The following is a 17563-nucleotide window of genomic DNA, read 5'->3' as shown; positions in this document are numbered from 1 at the left end:
CATAGGTTGTTATAAATGTGCTTAAGCATTCCTTGTTAAAACAGTTCTTCTGCGTAAAGTAAGGTATTCATGCACATTTTGCATTTTATTTTTTTAAATCAAAATGTGATATAGCCAGAGACAGTTGTTTAAAAAAAAAAAAAAACAACTATCTATCTAATCAAAAGTATCTCGTGTTTTATAGCTTGAGCAGTCTAAAACAAAATAATGTCAAATATGATGATAAAAAATGATCAAAAACAGGTAAATTTGACCTAAATGAATTCAGTGAGAGCGAAGCCACGCATTTTTTTCTCCCTGCGTGTTTGTTTCTGCTTCCGGTGTGAAAGTTCACAACAAGATGGCGCCGTCTAAGAAGAAACATGCCAGCGGCCAGACTTGTGTTATTCCAGGAGGTTTTACAGGTATGGGAACGCTCAACAGCATCATTTATATCTACAGCTTACCAACATGTTGACCTTTCACAGGACAGACATAACTTGTGCGGTAGTTTTTGCTTGACGTTGACCGCAGCGTCATCCTGAGCCCCAGGTGTGAAGACACGAGTTTACTATGTCGGTAGCTCTGTCTGTAGCTGTAGCTGTGTCTGTAGCTCTGTATCTGTGTGTAGTTGTGTCTGTAGCTGTGTCTGTAGCTCTGTATCTGTGTGTAGCTGTGTCTGTAGCTCTGTATCTGTGTGTAGCTCTGTGTGTAGCTCTGTATCTGTGTGTAGCTGTGTCTGTGGCTCTGTCTGTAGCTCTGTAGCTCTGTCTGTAACTCTGTATCTGTCTGTAGCTCTGTCTATAGCTCTGTATCTGTGTGTAGTTGTGTCTGTAACTCTGTATCTGTCTCTAGCTCTGTATCTGTGTGTAGTTGTGTCTGTAACTCTGTATCTGTCTGTAGCTCTGTCTATAGCTCTGTATCTGTGTGTAGTTGTGTCTGTAACTCTGTATCTGTCTGTAGCTCTGTATCTGTGTGTAGCTGTGTCTGTAGCTCTGTATCTGTGTGTAGTTGTGTCTGTAGCTCTGTATCTGTCTGTAGCTCTGTCTATAGCTCTGTATCTGTGTAGCTGTGTCTGTAGCTCTGTATCTGTCTGTAGCTCTGTCTATAGCTCTGTATCTGTGTGTAGCTGTGTCTGTAGCTCTGTAGCTGTCTGTAGCTCTGTCTATAGCTCTGTATCTGTGTGTAGCTGTGTCTGTAGCTCTGTAGCTGTAGCTCCAGCTGCTGAGTGACACCCTGCCTCTCTGTCTCTGTCTGTAGCTGTGTTTGTAGCTGTAGCTCTGTCTGTAGCTGTGTTTGTAGCTGTAGCTCTGTCTGTAGCTGTGTCTGTAGCTCCAGCTGCGGAGTGACGCCCCGCCTCTCTGTCTCTGTCTGTAGTGCTGTCTCTGCAGTTTAGCCCCGACAGTCCCGCACAGCACAAGTTGTGTGTGAAGGAGCACAAAGTGCGGGCAGAGAGGAGCTCCCACAGACCCATGGACAGGACGCTGTTCGTCCTCAACATCCCTCCGTATTGCTCAGAGGTGAGTTCAGTCTGTTAACTTCACATTTTCTGACATTTTCATCAGTCGGGCTCAACTTGACCCCAGTTAAACCTCCACCAAAGGATTATGATGAAACTTATTGTCCAAGTTCTCCCCTCCCTGTCCATCAAAGTTTTTGTGGGAGTCAAGTTTCTCCCTCCCAGATGTCTGATGAACTGGACCGTAGTGGTGATGTTAGGCGAGGGCCCTGAAGCACAGGCGATTTGAAATGTTACAGTCCCTCTGTGTCATCCAAAAGAAATGTGTGTAAATGTGTGTTTTTTTTTTTTTTTTTTTTTTTTTCAGCAAAAACAAATTGGCCCCATAGAAACACTGATGTGTACCAATGTTTGGAAATGAATCAGGAAAAGTCATGAAATTTGAAGAAAAAAAAAAATCATGTATTTAGTGGCATTAAACATTGAATGGGGTTGAATCGACCCCAAAGATAAAAGGAGGATTAACTCAGTCCTACGCCTTTAATGTCCACACTCATATGACTGTTTTCATTCAATCAGTCAGTGATTGAAGATATGTATTATTTTCTTTCATGACAGTCTCATTGAGGAGACACAGACTGTGTAGTAGGGCTGGCTGATTGGTCATGATATTGAATATCTTGATACTGTAAGGATGATTATTGGTGCTTTTATCAGGTATTTTGCCTGTCAGTCATCATTAATGTGGATGCGATGACCAAGCAGCAGAAGAAGCTAGAGGCAAATACTGGAACAGTATAGTCCAATAATAACAATAAAAAATACATCCCTTTACTGTGATACAGCTTTTAAAACCTGGGAAATACAAGATTTATTTTATTATTATGATACTTTATTATGATATATATCAGTAGGAGACACAATAGTTGGGTTATCTGTGGGGTGGATGAGGTTTGCAACATTGGGTTGTCTTGCTGCTAACCTGTTTTACCATTTGTTTTTTTTTTTCTTTTCTGTATCCTGAAAAGCGCTATATAAATGGCATGTATTATTATTATTATTATTATTATTATTATTATGCGTAGCTGGATGGAAGAGTTTTCTGAAAGAAGTGCCGCCTTATTGATCTGGGACTAGAGGGGCTGTGGGATGCAGGAAGGTCATACTTGAACTCCTTAGCAGATGAAGCAGAAAGTTGAAAAAACAAAAGCTGCATTTATTTGTTCATGCCCAGATGTCCAGTCTGTAAAATTAAAAGGGGGAAAAAACACCGCGTATTACAACAGTCTCATTTCATGATATTGATATAGTAATTGGTGTATTACTCAGCCGTGCGAGGTAGTGCACTTTGTTTTGAGTGTGGGATGCTGTCATGCAGATGTTATTTCCCATCTCTGTTTCAGGCCGTTGTGAAGGAGTTATTCTCCCAGTTTGGCGCTGTTCAGTCCGTGGAGTTGCGAGACCACCCAGGTGCCTTTCAGCACTCGGGACCCAAGTTGGCCACATTCTTCAAACCGGCTGAAAAAAAGGTGGGCCTGCCTTGCTTCTGAGTTTTCTCCACTTTTACAGCAAACATTTCTGCCACTTGTTATATTTCAGAGCAGAGTGACTGACTGTGTGCCCCTCTGTCCTCCGCGGCAGGGTTTCAAAGTGGGCTACGTCATCTTTCAAAACTCCTCCAGTGTCAGTGCGGCCAAGTCCCACCCACTCGATGTCCCTTTGGTGGTCTCAGCGGGGCAGCACCCAGTGAGCACGGGTGTACAGAGTGAGTGAAGATCTGAGCCTGCCCACCGATCAGTGACTGAACCATCAAACAAGATATTAGATCTTGTCGTGTTAATCCAGAGGTTTGGGACTGAAGTTTAGAGAGCAATCTGTGATGAGTGACCGATCCATCATGCTTTGATTTTATTAGTCAATGTAAAGACAGACAGCATTCACTTTTCTGATCAATACTGGTGCAAAAGCTTCTCCAAGTTGACTGAAGTCCTATTCATACAGGATTTTTCACTGTTTTTGGCTGTGATAACGCAGTATTTACCCTTGTAGTGTTTATCCTTATAATGGAGTCAGTCATTGAATTGAATTTCAGTGAAAGGTCTTTTCAGATTTGCACTTTTAAACAGATCAAACAGAATCAAATTACAGATAGAGTTGCTTGTACATGTTTCTGTAATCATTTGTTTTCTTTTCCTTTTTCCTAATTTCACACATGCTCATGTATTTTTTCCTTTCGAATTCGAGCAACTGCAACTGACACAATTTGCCCTCAGGGGTCAAGTATTTCTGATTCTGAAAAGTAATTCACAAAATATAGCCGTCAAGACTACAGGAGAATTATACCTCTAGACAAATAAACATAATAAATAACAAAATAGCTGAATACTAGGCATATATGAAAACCTTTGCAAATACTAAGTGTAATAAAAAATAAGACATCTGTATCTAGAAATTTTGTATACATCATAATATGAGGTTTTACAAAACCAATGTTTTTTGCCTCCAGCAGTTTACACATTCTGACCCTGACGGTTTCTTGATTTCTTCTACCAGAATGGATTCAGCAGTACAGAGAGTCGTTTATTCAGCCGGACAAACTGCAGCAGACAGTTGACTCCTTCATGCAAGACTACGACAAGAGGAAAGAGGAGGTGAGAAATTTGTGACTCTTGTTCCAGTGCCACACAACTTATCCTGTTCCTGAGACTCAAACTGGATTTTTGTCTTGTTTTGTGACAGGAAGTGGAACGACAGAAGAGGGAAGCTGAGGAGCAACAGGAGGATGAGGAGGGTTGGGTGAAAGTCACAAGAGGAAATAAGGGTGCTAAGGCCCGCCCCCACAGCGAAGCAGCCAACCAGAGGACCCTACAGAAGGAAATTGTGAAGAAGAAGAGGAAGGAGCTCATGAACTTTTACACCTGGCAGCACAAAAACACACAGAAAGAACGTAAGTTGCCAGAGATTCATTTCAGTGAAACAATGGAAGTGGTCAACACTTTTGCTGACTGTATTAAAAAAGTGTTACTGTTTAAGATCGACTTTGTGTTGCAGTTTGGCTCAGAGGAGGAATGTCAGTGCGCTTAGAATCTGTACAGACCTTTTACCTTTTTTCAATAAGAGAAGGTTTTTTTCTCATTGCCCTTTCAATTATATATTACTTTCAGTTTCCAGTTGCATCTATCTTAAAATCATGGCCATGCAATTAAAATGCCTGGAAGCTCAGATTTGCTCTGATTTTACTTTCGTGACGGAGATAGAGAAGACATCTTAAATTTTACCTCAATTTACAGTATTGCCACCAGAGCTTTGAATATTTCAGTTATGGCTAAACCTATTATCTGTATGTTTTTCTCTCTTTCAGACATTGCTCAACTAAGGAAAAAGTTTGAGGAGGACAAACAGAAAATCGCTTTGCTGAGAGCACAAAGGAAGTTCAGACCTTATTGAATCAACAGCCGGGACTCTTCTTCATTCCCCTCATGACTACTTTCCATGTTTTTGTTAGCTATAGGATAAACATTTCTAAACATTTTGCCTAAATAAAAGTATTCTTTTGATTTTTATTTTTCTGGATTATTAAATCACCATCACTTGAGCAATGAGTGCCTCTAAAGATGAAGAGCGTTACGTTGTATGTGAAATTCCTGCTGCTGGCAACAGGAAATGATGAAATCCCAGTAAACATTCGACAGATGGCGACATGCAGGAGGTGGTCAAGTGTAACATCAAGCAAAACCATTTCACACTATCACGGCATGGTAAAAACTTAGACTAGCCCTCAAACTGTAACTGATAGATATTTATGCTGATTTTCCAAAACAATACAAGTAGCACCTTACAGTGGACATTAGATCAACTTTTTGGCCCTGTATTTACCCAGCTTGTCAACATGCTGTGATATCAAGGTCTGTTCAGTGTCATAATGTTTGATGGGTCCGTCAGGAGGATCATAAAGCCTTTACATGATGATCCAACATGACATGACTTCCAGTCTTGTTTCGTGTATTTTAAGTTACATGACATGGCATTACAAAGTCACAGCTCAGTCCTGAAATGATACAGCATGGTAAGAAATTTGAGTACAAATTACTGTAGGTGAAAGACTTTATTGTGGTGGTTCAGGTGGTGTGTTACAAGCATGCTCTGCCGCTGTCTGACGCCGTCTGATGTTTGAGCCAACTATGAACAGCAAGATCACCAACAAGGCGGCTCCAACAACCGAGAGAGAGTAGAGCGTCGCTTGAAACACTGAGAAACAGAAAAAAATAATTTTTTTTAAAAAAAGCCTGTCCCTTTATTTTTGGACAATATAGTTTAATTCTATGAGACGCTTTTCTGATTACACCCTGTACACATCCTGATAATGAAAAATGATTTGCTGTTGCTCTTACTGATTGGCTCGGATGTATATTTTAGGGTCAGGCTAGGAGAACACCATCATGATCAGGCGCTTACTTGTATTCTGTTTGACACATGGATTCTCCTCCAGTTCGGTGCTGCTCTGTCCCAGCAGCAGAGGTCCTAAGGAGACCAGCTGGATCTGGCTGGACCCAGACAAGGCCTCTCTCCTCTCCCTCTCACCCTCGGGTGCTGTAGGAGGAAGGGGAAAAGTTGCGCAGCATTGCTGGATTTCAAAACCATTGCACATGTAACAGCCTTGAACGTAAAACAAGAGGACACAATACACTTACAGTAAAGGGAGCAATGCTGTGCACACTCAACATCCGCCGTGCAGATTTCCACCCAACAGTAGAAGTACATCTACAATGAGAGACTGAACAGTTCAATTCTAAAAGCAAATATGCACATTAAACTAAGTTGAATGTGTTGTACTTATAATCCTGTACATACAATACTGCAGTTTTCTCGATTGCTGAAACTTGATTGTGTGATCTTACCTCCTCCACGCTGGGGAGGCCAGTATTGGGGTGCAAGAAGGCGAATGTCTTGACATCAAACCTCCTGACCTGGGAGTGGGCAGTGGTCTTCCCCTGCCTGTCCACAGGGACGGAACTTCTCATTATATCCAGAGGGTTGGGACATCTGTCAGGGTCAAAAAGTGCAAAGCCATATTAGCCATTCAGTGGTAAGACCCATTAAATCAACAAGACGACATCAGAAAAGCCTTGACACAAAATTTAAAACTACAATGAGTACATCACATCCTTGACGTCAATTAAAGGGACAATAAATGAATATGAATTAATGAACTGTAACAACATCGTCTTCAGCACAGCCTTTAAATTAGTGGCCTGTAACTGACCCAAATAATAAAGCCACATTCTCACAACAGAGACAAGTATGCCAGCTAACTGTGAGAACGATCTGAAACAACTAGTGAAGAGGAAATACATTACAATGCACAATACAATAGTAGCAATAATGTTACTTTGCTATATTTTCTAGCTTAAAAAGTGACACAACCAAAAGTCTCTTTGAAATTCCAGTGGGCGGGGAGTGTTTTATTTCATCAACTGAGTGCAGGCCAGAAAGTAGAGTGAAAACCTGGAATTTCAGCAACTGACCAACAACCCAGTGAACATGCACATGTACCAGATACCCATTATTTTTTTTGCTTTAGGTCAGTAAAAGTCATGTTTATTACACTTTTGACAAACTCTGACTTCCATTCTCTAATGGCAAGGACTAATCTGACAGCTGCTTGGTGACCTGTGCACATTTTTTGTCTTAACTGTAGAGTTATCTCTGGTTGCTACGGTGCGTCCTTACATCTCACCCAGCAAACATGAGTGTCCACACAGAGTGTCTGGACACAGGGTAAGCAAAGCAGTCCTGCACACGCAGGGAAAGGGTGGGGTCAGGGGAGGGCTGTGCAATGGCAACCTCCACATATATAGCTTTACGCAAAGGGAATGTCAGCGGAAGCCGGTTCTCAGGAAAGAAGGAAGTGAAGGATGAATCTGAAAAAACAGAAGATCAGAAATAGTTGGGTTTTTTGTCACCAAGACGTGACACCAAAATATTTTAGCTATGATGTTCCAGATAGGCAAAATGATAGCAGACATGTAAATAAAAACCTTAACTAGTCTTCAGTATCAGTTACATCACACTTGTTCTTGGGCATTTACATGAATAAATTCCATATTGCACTACATTTTAGTACCTGTGGCTATTCTCATCTGCACTCTGATAGTACCCAGTGCAGTCACAGGTGGTGGGTTGGTGGCTCCATGTAAGGACCGCAGGTCTGCTGCACGCTTTACATCTGCGGCCTCATACTCACACTGGACCTGGAGACTACAAAAACCCAGCTTCAGTTTGTTGCATGAAATCAATGTGTATTTCACCACTTGTTTACACATATTGAAATTAAGTATTTGTCACATCGGTAACCACTCTACGTTTGGCCGGTGACACTGCACACTTCCACCCATGATAATGCAGCTTGTCAGATGGTAACAACTCGTCAGTAATGTGCAGAGGATGCAGTACGATACCTGAACGGAGAACGTTTGGTCACAGTCTTAGGCTGCATCTCTTCCACTTCCACCACATAGCTCATCAGATCACCGTCTACCTAAAAGCAAGGCGGAGGAGAAAGGCTTCAAAATTCAAGCCTGAGGCATATGATAAACTATTTAGTGATATTAAAATGTATGAAAACAATCATCCGGGGAGTTCTGATGAAGTCAAAGGCATGGCATTTCATTTGAGGAGTAGTGAAACAACATCTCACTCTATACCATTTCATTCTAAAATACATGAATTTTGATTTGTTTTTCCTATCTGACATTCAGCCAATATTATGAACAGTTGTGTGACGACCCCGAATTGAAATGCTTGATATTTTGTTTTTGACTGAAATGCTTCATCATTTGCATCACCTTCATCTTCGCACCACAGTCCGTAACACCAATCTTGAAGACAGCGACGTCTGCAGTGGTGATCACAGGGGAACAGTGTGGCTGATCCTTGACTATGAGGCTTCTGGGATTGAGAGGCGGCTCTGCGTCTGTTGTCTTGACAGAAAACACAAAGTGCCCGTCCAAGGAGCAGGCTAGAAGAAGCATGAAGAATGTAGATTTTAACACTGACAAAGGCAAAGCCTGGTGAAATTGTCACTCATATCTATTGACACATCTCAAATCACCTCCATACACTATAGGTATTTTCCATGTTTTGTTACTTAAAAAAAAAAAAAAAAAAAAAACATCCACCATCTGTCACTGATTTGGAGATAACAAATATCAATCTCACCATTGAGTCTGTAGTAGCAGGTTAAATCCTGAGTGTCATAGCAGCATCTCAGTTTGTAGCAGGCATCACGAGAAATGCTGTGGGGGCCACAATGCACTCGCAGAGCTCTTGGGGTGTCACATCTTCCAGGTACTGCTGGAAAAAAGCAGAGCTTTTAGTGTCCTACATTGGTAATTGAATTGTATCCTGCAACAAAAGTTCTCATGTATCAATATAGGTTTTCTGTCTCTGGGACAAAGCCAAGACATTACTTATGCATGGATGTCACTGGAGGAATATGCCACCTCCTGGAAAGTAATATGGAGGTATGAGCACGAAATCATGTCAGTGAGCTCTACCCACTCACATGTGGGGATGAGGTGGGTCCTCTCGCTGTGTCTCTTTATCACAGGACAGCTGATGTTCACCCTGAACCACCGATCCTCTCCGGCCAGCTGGACCATCAGTGGCACGACCACGATGCTGCCCTGAGGATCAAAGGACAACATGGACTCTAGGACGCCTTGCATCATATTAACACAGAACAATTCACACCACAGGAGGCCATACACACACATGCACTGTTTAAACATTTCACACATTATATTTAGATTCACATCGAATCATTTCACCCTGTAAATGCTGTTATTTTTAGATGACGATGCACTTCACTTTTTGACAGTGTATTTATACTCAAATATACTGTATATAGCATATATTTATACAACAGTTGCATAATCTTTTATATTTCATTATCAACAAGCAAGAAACTGAGACTATTAGTAACTACTGTGAGTAAATCCATAAAGGCTAATAATCAATTTCTCTCCCATATTTAACACTTAAACAGTCAACTAAACACATTAAAATTATATAAACATCATGTTCACTTAACCACAACTGTTTGCCCTATTTTAAAGCTTTCACTGTGTTATGATTCCTACCTCAACCCGGGCATAGCAGCTGTCATATCTACTGAAGAATGAGACGCTGTTGTTGCCTGTGCTCTTCCTCACTCCGCAGGGGCCCTCCGTCTGAGGCACGGGGATCTTGGCCCCCGACTCATCTGGGAAATCAAATTATTTCCATATCTTTAATAAATCATTGCATCGATTTGATGAAGTGCATGTGGGTATTTCCTAAAGGGAGATTTACAAACACTGTCCTACAGCGACTTTTTGGTGCAATAAATCAAACAAAAAGGCTCTTACCGTTCACATGGAAGTCACTTTGCACCAGTGGCCCAAAAACAGCCCGTATGCGCCGGGTAGAGCAGGTGACCCTCGGCAGGGCGTGCTGTGCCCTCTGCTCAGGTGTTCGCCCCCTCCGGATAGACGAGGAGCACAGACAGCACCGGGACATGACCATAACAATTAAACAAAACAAACAGAGCTTTGCGGAATGATAACTCATTTCCTTGTAGTTCGGATGATTTCACTGATAGGGTCTTGGTACGAGAAACACTCAAATCTTACTTCCAACGTTTTCTGACGCACCCGCAGGCGTCACGTGACTTGTATTAATTAGTGTTAATTAGGTCGACGCATGCTGCGACCTTCACCTGGGAGTGTGGGGAGCCGCTGAGATCATGACAAGGCATGTGCGTCTTCATTTAGTTCCATGTAATTAGAAATATTTGCAATCGTCATGCATGAATTTTTCCCCTTCTGCAACTTAAGATTTTTTTTTTTTTTTTTTTGTAAAGGAAAATATGTATCAACACATAAGTTGGTTAGAAAAAGTAGGACAGAATAAGCCTGGAAATAATCAGAAGGTCAAAGTTTAAATAATACATGTGTGCTTTTCCAGACCAGCCCATTCTGTCGCCAGGGAGCCACTAAATGAAATCATTGCATAACTCCTATGCCTAGCCAGCCTCCCCCTCTCTGGTTATCCCTATGGCGATGCTTGTACCCACCTAATTATTACATAAGCAGCCATATAACCTTATTCTTCACCGTTGGCCTTATACCTCCAGTATGTGTTCCTCTGTCATATTTAATGGCACGCTAAGGCATCATGCAATCCTGCCTAACAGACCTCTGTTTGCCATTAGAAGTCCATTACCATCATTAATTTCTTATGGGCATCAGTTTTGAGCTAATGATACTGAATAATTTATCAGCTGAATCCTGCTCTTATGAATTCCAAGTGAACTAACATTTCACTTGCTCCATCTTATGAATTTGTCACATGAAACTTTTAATGAAATGAGGATTAGAAGTTTTTTTTTTTCTTTTTTTCTTTTTTCCATGACATACATTCTGGCTGGACAAAATGCATTTTTATGCGATCATGAGTGGCTCCCGGTGTCCCACAGGATATTACTGGAGCATTTAACAAAACGCCTAATAATGACATCAGTACAGAAAACAAATGAGGAAAAAGGTCTGAATTCTGAGATGCAAACTATAAGAAAATTAGTTATCATTCTGCAAAACTTTTTTCCCCCCAGGGCCAGGGGTCTGAATTCTGATTTTATTCTCTGCATTCAGACTTCTCTCAGCATTCTGAGATTAATTTAAGAGCTCGTTATTTATTTATTTATTTATTTATTTATTTATTTATTTGCGTGCATGTGGCCCTAATCCTTTTATGCACTATCTGGTTATAACTTTAACAGACTATGGAAAAATCCTCTTTTTTATTTTATGTGTTTATTCATTATTGCTTTTATTCTTGTAGCTGTTGAGTTAATTTATATTTTCTTTTTTTCCCTACTGCCTTAATTTGATATTGCCTTGTTTGGCCTTTCTGTACAGCTCTCTATAGTTGAAATTTAAACCTCCAGAAAATTATTAGTTTATGTGCCATGTAATTTAATGTAACTCTTGCTGACTACTTAAATACCCCCCATCAAAGTTCTACTACTACAGGTGTGGTTGTATTAGATGCCCAAAAGCAGAGGGAAGTTTTTTTTTTTTTCAAGATTATAAATGTCATGTTATAGTTCCTCAGTGTCATCCAAAACAGCTAATGTGTGTAAAATGCTGATCTTTCTTGTTTTATACAGCTGAAACAGCCTGGGCTCATATTGATCCCAAAGTAACACAGATCCTTATAAAATGGGTACATGACACGGAAAACATATCACCATGTTAATTTTATGTTTACCCAGTGGTCCCCATTAAATTAGGAAAAGCCACTGAATATGAAGCAGAAAGACAATGATAATGATGTATTTAGAAATATTAAACATTGATTGGGGTCAAACTGACCCCAAAGATAAAAGGGGGGGTTAAAAGTGTTATATAAATAAAGCCTTTTATTGACTAAAACTATCTGACTTGACTGATTGGCTCAGTTTACATACAATGATCAATGATCAGAGACTAGATTGCATGTTGGGCGCAAGCACTGCAGATCACGAGACGTCAATAACGTGGCCCGTGACGTCGCGCGCTGACGTTTGCGGGGCTTCCCCTTCGGCTCGTCAGACCAGAGCTCAGGGCAGCGCGAGCGGACGCCAGGTAAACATGGCCCTCAACCGGAATCATTCACAGAACGGCGGCGTCTTGGTGAACAACGGAGAAAGGTATGTGACAGGCACAGTGCCGCTCTTGTTATATGAGCTAGCCAGTCGGCTGTGTCCTCTCGGCTTGTTTACCACTTCGCCCTGCGCAGTCAACGTGAGCTAGCCGATAGCTACCTTTAGCTGGCCTGCTTAGCATTAGCATAACACAGCTGAGCCGTCGCTAGCGTTAGCTGCGCACGTCATGTCGAGGCACATCGGCATTTGACATATTGTTCCACACGGAGGCTAGCGAAATGTCAATTCTGACCAAATAGCGGCTACCTAACTATATGCGCCTATAATGTACTCTAAAAACATATTGCACTTGTAGCGTAGGTGACTATCAAAACAGGAAGTAACGACAGACTTGGTTTCCAGGATGTTGACATTTGGAATAATGCAATCGATGTTGAGGTAAACTGGGTTACAGGGGATTTTAGAAAGCCAGTTTACTAACTAAACTGAGGTTAACCCGTAGATAAGGGAATCAGCTTTCTAAGACGTGAGATTTAGATGGACTGTAGGTCAGTTGCCATGGTAACCTGAGCTATGACGCTTGAGGCAACCTCGAGTTTTGGTTAGAAAACGTATCGAGCCTGATCGATACGTTGATCAGGCTCACTTATTATTTTGTTTGTTCCTTTTGCATATTAATATAGTCCACCCTCACTCTCTCCCGTTATCTTCGCTGTCTGATCCTCTCTGTCTGAAACAAAAGCGTCAGCCACACAAGTTGGACTAATCCTCTGTACTTTATTGCATTTACCACCCACTCCCCATATCTATACATAACCTATATATAGACACACACACACACACACACACAATAAGCTATGTCTGTTTCAATGTACCCTGAGTTCAAGGTTTGTGTTAGAGTTTGTTAATTAAACACTCCTCTGGAACACGCCTCAGGTTGTATAATACATTTGACACACACACACATATAGAATAGACAGCCTTTACTGTCAAGTACAATGAAATTAGTAGTGCTACTCCTGATTAGTGCAGTTAGTAAGGCTATTAAAGACAGTCAACAAGCACACCTCCAGTTAATATGAAACTAAAATAATTACTATAAAAAAGACTGAATATTGCATTTAAAAACATTGTGTATTGCACTGGAAAATGTCATATATACTATTTAAAATGTTGTGAATTAAAAGCGGTAAAAGTGTCTCAGCAGACATACTGTATAGTGTATATGTATTGCTGGAGTTCTGATGGCCCACAGGAAGAAACTGTTCTTAAGCCTGTAGCGCCTACCAGAGGGCAGCAGGTTGAACAGGTGGCGTCCAGGGTGAGAGTGGCCTCTAATGATTTTCCTGGCTCTGCAGAGGCACTGTGAGCTGGAGATGTCTTCCAGGGAGGGCAAGGGGCAACCAATGATTTTTTCGAGCTGTTTTTATGACCCTCTGCAGAGCTCTCCTGTCTCCGTATATGTCATGTTTGCTTAGCTTAATTTCACTATTATGCTAATTTGACTTGCTTCTCCCTTTCCTAGTGTCTTGAGGGAGTGCAAGAATGTGGAGCTGTCATTCAGTGATGTCACCTGCAAGACAGACCTACTGAAGGGGACCAAGAAGGGCACGGTTTTCCTCACACCATACAGGGTACAGCCTAATCTGTTGCAAATGGTTTTAACTCTGCTCTGCTTCTGGCGTCTTCTTGCCTGGAAAGTTGACAGTTTTATATTTTCATGAATTCTTTGGTAACTCTTCCCCACATGCATTTTCTTACCTCTTCCTGCCATTCATGTGTGCGTGTGTGTCTCTCTTTTTTCCCTCATTGTCTGGTTCAGTTGCTGTTTGTGTCCAGTAACATCAAGGACTGCCTGGGGTCTGCCATGTTCCCCTACTATTTGATGAAAGGCTGCAGCATTGAGCAGCCAGTCTTTGCAGCCAACTACATAAAAGGGACAGTGTCAGCTGAGCCTGGTGGTACGCAGCCTTTTGTTTCTGATTTTGTTTTGTTTACACAATTTACTTGGATAGTCCAGTGTTCAGCAGATGCCAGGCACTGGACATGTTAAAAGACTGAATATCAGGCAGGTTGGCTATCTTATTCAGAACAAATACCAACCATATCTGCTCAAAAGTTCACAGTGTAACAGACAAGGGTATAGTTTTCCGAGGCTGCTCTGAATTGAGTCAAAGTGTTGATATATCATCTTGTGTCTCCTTAGGTGGCTGGGAGGGCCAGGCTAACTTCAAGATGTCCTTCACCAGTGGGGGCGCGATAGAGCTGGGACAGCATCTTTTCAAACTGGCCACAAATGGTTAGCCTGTTTGTTCCCTTACCCATCATGCCTCACATTTTGTTATGATACGTATACCTTTGAATATACAGTCCTTTATATTCAACTTACCGACCGATTCATGTTTTACCAAACTGTGGTCAAATATAGAAACAAAATTATGCTTCTTTATGATTTTACATTCATATTAATGATAGTAGGCATTGTAAAGCTTCAGAAAAATCCATTGTGTCTGTCGTGATGGACCATTTTGTTTTGCCTTGTCTCAGCATCCCGTGCTGCTCCTGCCCAGAACGGCGCTGCCTCTTTTGGCTATCCTTCCCCTGGAATGATGAATGGCTATGGCCCGCCACCTGCTCCTCAAAACTATCCATATGCACCCCCCCCTCAGCAGAATGGATTTTACCAGGGTCCTCCACCTCCCGCTGCGAACATGGGCTACCCCTATCCAACAGCCGCCGCAGGTACAAAATTCAGTAGATCGGATTATTACATTTCTATGTAGGATTTCAATAAAGACATCAACAACAGAAGTGTTGTGTTTTAGAGTTGGTGAAACAGTAACATTCTGTCGTGTAGAGAAAGGCAAAAAACATTGCCTGCAGACTTTTTTTTTTTTTTTTTGCTTTAATCATTTTCTGTTGTATTGTTTTACTTCATGTGCAACATTATGAGCACACACATTATATTTGTTAAGTCTCCTGTTCTTACCTAAGTAAAATTTGTTACTTGAGGTGAAGATAATGATGGATCTCTCTTCCTCTGTCCTCCATCTGTATATTTTGCCTTTTGTTTTTGCTGTGTAACTAATGGCCCGCACAGATTAGAACCTCATTTGACCTTGAAACTCTCTCTCCCTCTCCCTCTTTTCTTGCTTTCTTTCGCTCTGTCTTTCTTGCGTGTTCCAGGAGTGTACCCATCTGCTCCTGCCTACATGGCCCCACCTCCTCCGTACCCTGGGCCACCCCAAAATTGGGCCGCACCCCCCCAGAACTGGACTGCACCACCACCCCCTCCAGGTCTGTTTCTCTCTCTCTCTCTCTCTCTCTCTCTCTCTCTCCCTCTGTTTTTCTCTCTGTATGTCTGTGTCACTGCACCTGTCAGATCTGATCAGTCCACCTCAAAGTGAATCACATCGAAGCACGCCACTGAAAAAAGGGGTGCTAATGTCTCATCCACTACACATCAAAATTAGAAAGGATAAACAATCCCCCACTCTTCCTCTCCCTCTCCATACCCATTTGTACCACCTCTGGATTTTGGTGAAAACATTGTTATCGTGCAGATGGGGTCAGCTTGGTCCACTGTGCTGAAATGTCAGTTTTGTACGGCTCTATTTTGGGACGAGCAGGAGCATGAAGTTTGCCTCCATGCCCCTTCATTGTGTGCCAGTATATTTTGTCTTGAGGATCCCAGGCAGTCTGTTTTTGTGTTCCATATGACTAATACTCCTCACATCAACTCTCCTTACAGTATTTCAAGATGTAGCGTCTGTTCCTAAATATGTTTATCCTTCATCACCGTCTGTCTCTCTCTGTTTCATGCTCAGGTAACTCCAAGGCAGCAGAAGCAGCAGGCAGCGCTTATTACAATCCCAACAATCCACACAACGTCTACATGCCCATGGTGAGCCACCATGCCTGCGCTCTCTCTGAAATGACTGGATGCAACATATGAGTTGTGTTTTGTCGGTGTTTACACAATGTGTTTCTTTTTATTCCCATGCAGGAGCAGCCTCCTCCTTATGCACCTTACCCAAACACTCCTGAGAAGAAAAACAACTGAGTCTCAAGCACTATCACTTTAATTACCCTGCTCTCTCCTCTCTATCTGAAATATATTCTAAAGCAAGAAGTAATCCTGTTGGATATGATTATTTTCTTATAACTACATGATTGTAGAGTACAGAAAAGAAAAAGATTTGTAATTGAAGAAGGGCTCCAGGATGTCGATGACAGTTCACAAGTGAATTAATGATATTTCTGATACTGGAATGTGTTAGAAAACAATCGGACCTTTTAAATCCTAGTTTGTTTTTCTGTTTTCTTTGAGGTCATTTTAAACTCTATTGCCAACTGTGCTGTTTTATGACTTTTTGACACTCGTTAGAGATAGCATTCTTAATGGTTGGATAATTTTTTTCTGTCTGTTTGAATTTGCAGTTTCCCAATAGTTAGGATATGGCAACTTAACCCTGCCTGTTTGAAAGAGCTGAAATGAAAAAGGCAGTATGGGAAACATATTTTTAAAGACAGAAGTTTATTACCAAAACATTTTGTAGCGATTTTACTGATTGCAGTTCTCACACTTACTAATGAGCAAATTCTACCATAACCAGCAGTGTAAAGTATTTTTCCAGTTTTGCTACATTATACATACAATATACATACAAGTATTGTCTGTGTTTCATATAATTTACTGCTTTTTAAAGACCTAGACATTAATTATGATTCCAGATACCAGAAATGGGTTGAATTGTGTTTGGTAACACTATATCATTTCAGCTACATTGGCTCACCGAGCAAATGCAACATTTTTGTGACCATCATTTGAATCACAATGTATCCCAGATCTCACAATCTGCCGCATAATCCATAATAGAGATATAGCATGATGTTTGAGAAAGGGGATCAGATTTCTTACATACCAATAAGTCTATGTGCAATATTTCAGTATCATCTAACAAGCTTGTGGGTGACAGGGAAGCTGTGGTTACCTGAATAACCCTGTGCCCTCAGCCCTAGCTTCTATTGTATTTATGTATGCAAAGCCAAGCCGAAACCAGAAGTCTCCTCTCTGTAATTACACCAGTATGAGGTTACAAGGCCACACCGTTATATCAAGGCCCATCAGTGTTTTGCCTGCAGTAGTACCTTCTGAACGCAAGCCATTTATTCCTGATTAAACCGGGGTGAGGTGACTAACGGACCGTATAATTGCATCCCTCTGTGTGCATCGATTTGAGACCTTTTTGCACTTGTTTCATTGGACAGAGGATTGCTGGGTTTGGGTTTTAGTTTGCTTGAATTAGTCAGATGTCTGTATATTAATATCTTGTTTGCAATTCCTATTCCTAATATTGGATTCCGTCTATATCAATTAAAAGTTATGATGTCTATATAAATAAAGACCGATTGGTTTTCGCTTTTTGTAATCATTT

At 41.3% G+C, this 17563-nt stretch overlaps 3 protein-coding genes across 4 annotated transcripts; 2 read left to right on the top strand and 1 right to left on the bottom strand.

Annotated features, from left to right (window-relative positions):
- Positions 1-292: 292 nt before the first annotated feature.
- Positions 293-5001, top strand: rrp7a (ribosomal RNA processing 7 homolog A). Its single transcript, XM_030059078.1, has 7 exons — positions 293-404; positions 1357-1499; positions 2842-2967; positions 3080-3203; positions 3992-4089; positions 4178-4385; positions 4800-5001. The coding sequence occupies exons 1-7, from the start codon at positions 341-343 to the stop codon at positions 4883-4885; spliced, it is 849 nt and encodes a 282-aa protein (XP_029914938.1). The 5' UTR covers positions 293-340; the 3' UTR covers positions 4886-5001.
- A 445-nt stretch (positions 5002-5446) lies between these two features.
- LOC115364486 (zona pellucida sperm-binding protein 4-like) lies at positions 5447-10184 on the bottom strand. Of its 2 annotated transcripts, none has more exons than XM_030059075.1 (12): positions 9847-10184; positions 9580-9701; positions 9003-9123; positions 8657-8791; positions 8284-8456; positions 7897-7976; positions 7563-7696; positions 7176-7359; positions 6337-6481; positions 6130-6199; positions 5894-6028; positions 5447-5686 (listed from the first exon to the last, which is right to left on the bottom strand). In XM_030059075.1, the coding sequence occupies exons 1-12, from the start codon at positions 10046-10048 to the stop codon at positions 5544-5546; spliced, it is 1644 nt and encodes a 547-aa protein (XP_029914935.1). In that variant the 5' UTR covers positions 10049-10184; the 3' UTR covers positions 5447-5543. The 2 variants fall into 2 exon arrangements, with proteins under 2 accessions (XP_029914935.1, XP_029914937.1); XM_030059077.1 differs by having other exon boundaries at positions 5456-5686; positions 8657-8788; positions 9847-10182.
- A 1847-nt stretch (positions 10185-12031) lies between these two features.
- Positions 12032-17557, top strand: wbp2nl (WBP2 N-terminal like). The gene is made up of 8 exons (XM_030058130.1): positions 12032-12170; positions 13651-13759; positions 13948-14086; positions 14332-14424; positions 14673-14867; positions 15312-15422; positions 15953-16029; positions 16132-17557. Exons 1-8 carry the CDS (start codon positions 12112-12114, stop codon positions 16186-16188), a joined length of 840 nt encoding a protein of 279 aa, XP_029913990.1. The 5' UTR covers positions 12032-12111; the 3' UTR covers positions 16189-17557.
- The last annotated feature ends 6 nt before the right edge of the window (positions 17558-17563 follow it).

This window comes from Myripristis murdjan, chromosome 8 (assembly GCF_902150065.1).
Source record: "Myripristis murdjan chromosome 8, fMyrMur1.1, whole genome shotgun sequence".
In the NCBI taxonomy this organism is placed as follows: Eukaryota; Metazoa; Chordata; class Actinopteri; order Holocentriformes; family Holocentridae; genus Myripristis; species Myripristis murdjan.
The sequence above is the reverse complement of the archived record's forward strand: the minus strand, read 5'-3'. Positions and strand labels throughout refer to the sequence as shown.

Excerpts from the sequence above, each read along its gene's own strand:
- rrp7a (XM_030059078.1), top strand. The coding sequence starts at position 341 with ATGGCGCCGTCTAAGAAGAAACATGCCAGCGGCCAGACTTGTGTTATT. Across the intron at positions 405-1,356 it reads TATTCCAGGAGGTTTTACAG|TGCTGTCTCTGCAGTTTAGC; the intron begins GTATGGGAACGC and ends CTCTGTCTGTAG. Across the intron at positions 2,968-3,079 it reads TCAAACCGGCTGAAAAAAAG|GGTTTCAAAGTGGGCTACGT; the intron begins GTGGGCCTGCCT and ends CCTCCGCGGCAG.
- LOC115364486 (XM_030059075.1), bottom strand. The coding sequence starts at position 10,048 with ATGAGTTATCATTCCGCAAAGCTCTGTTTGTTTTGTTTAATTGTTATG. Across the intron at positions 7,360-7,562 it reads GCAGATGAGAATAGCCACAG|ATTCATCCTTCACTTCCTTC; the intron begins GTACTAAAATGT and ends CTGTTTTTTCAG. Across the intron at positions 6,029-6,129 it reads ACAGCATTGCTCCCTTTACT|CACCCGAGGGTGAGAGGGAG; the intron begins GTAAGTGTATTG and ends TTCCTCCTACAG.
- wbp2nl (XM_030058130.1), top strand. The coding sequence starts at position 12,112 with ATGGCCCTCAACCGGAATCATTCACAGAACGGCGGCGTCTTGGTGAAC. Across the intron at positions 14,087-14,331 it reads AGTGTCAGCTGAGCCTGGTG|GTGGCTGGGAGGGCCAGGCT; the intron begins GTACGCAGCCTT and ends GTGTCTCCTTAG. Across the intron at positions 15,423-15,952 it reads TGCACCACCACCCCCTCCAG|GTAACTCCAAGGCAGCAGAA; the intron begins GTCTGTTTCTCT and ends TTTCATGCTCAG.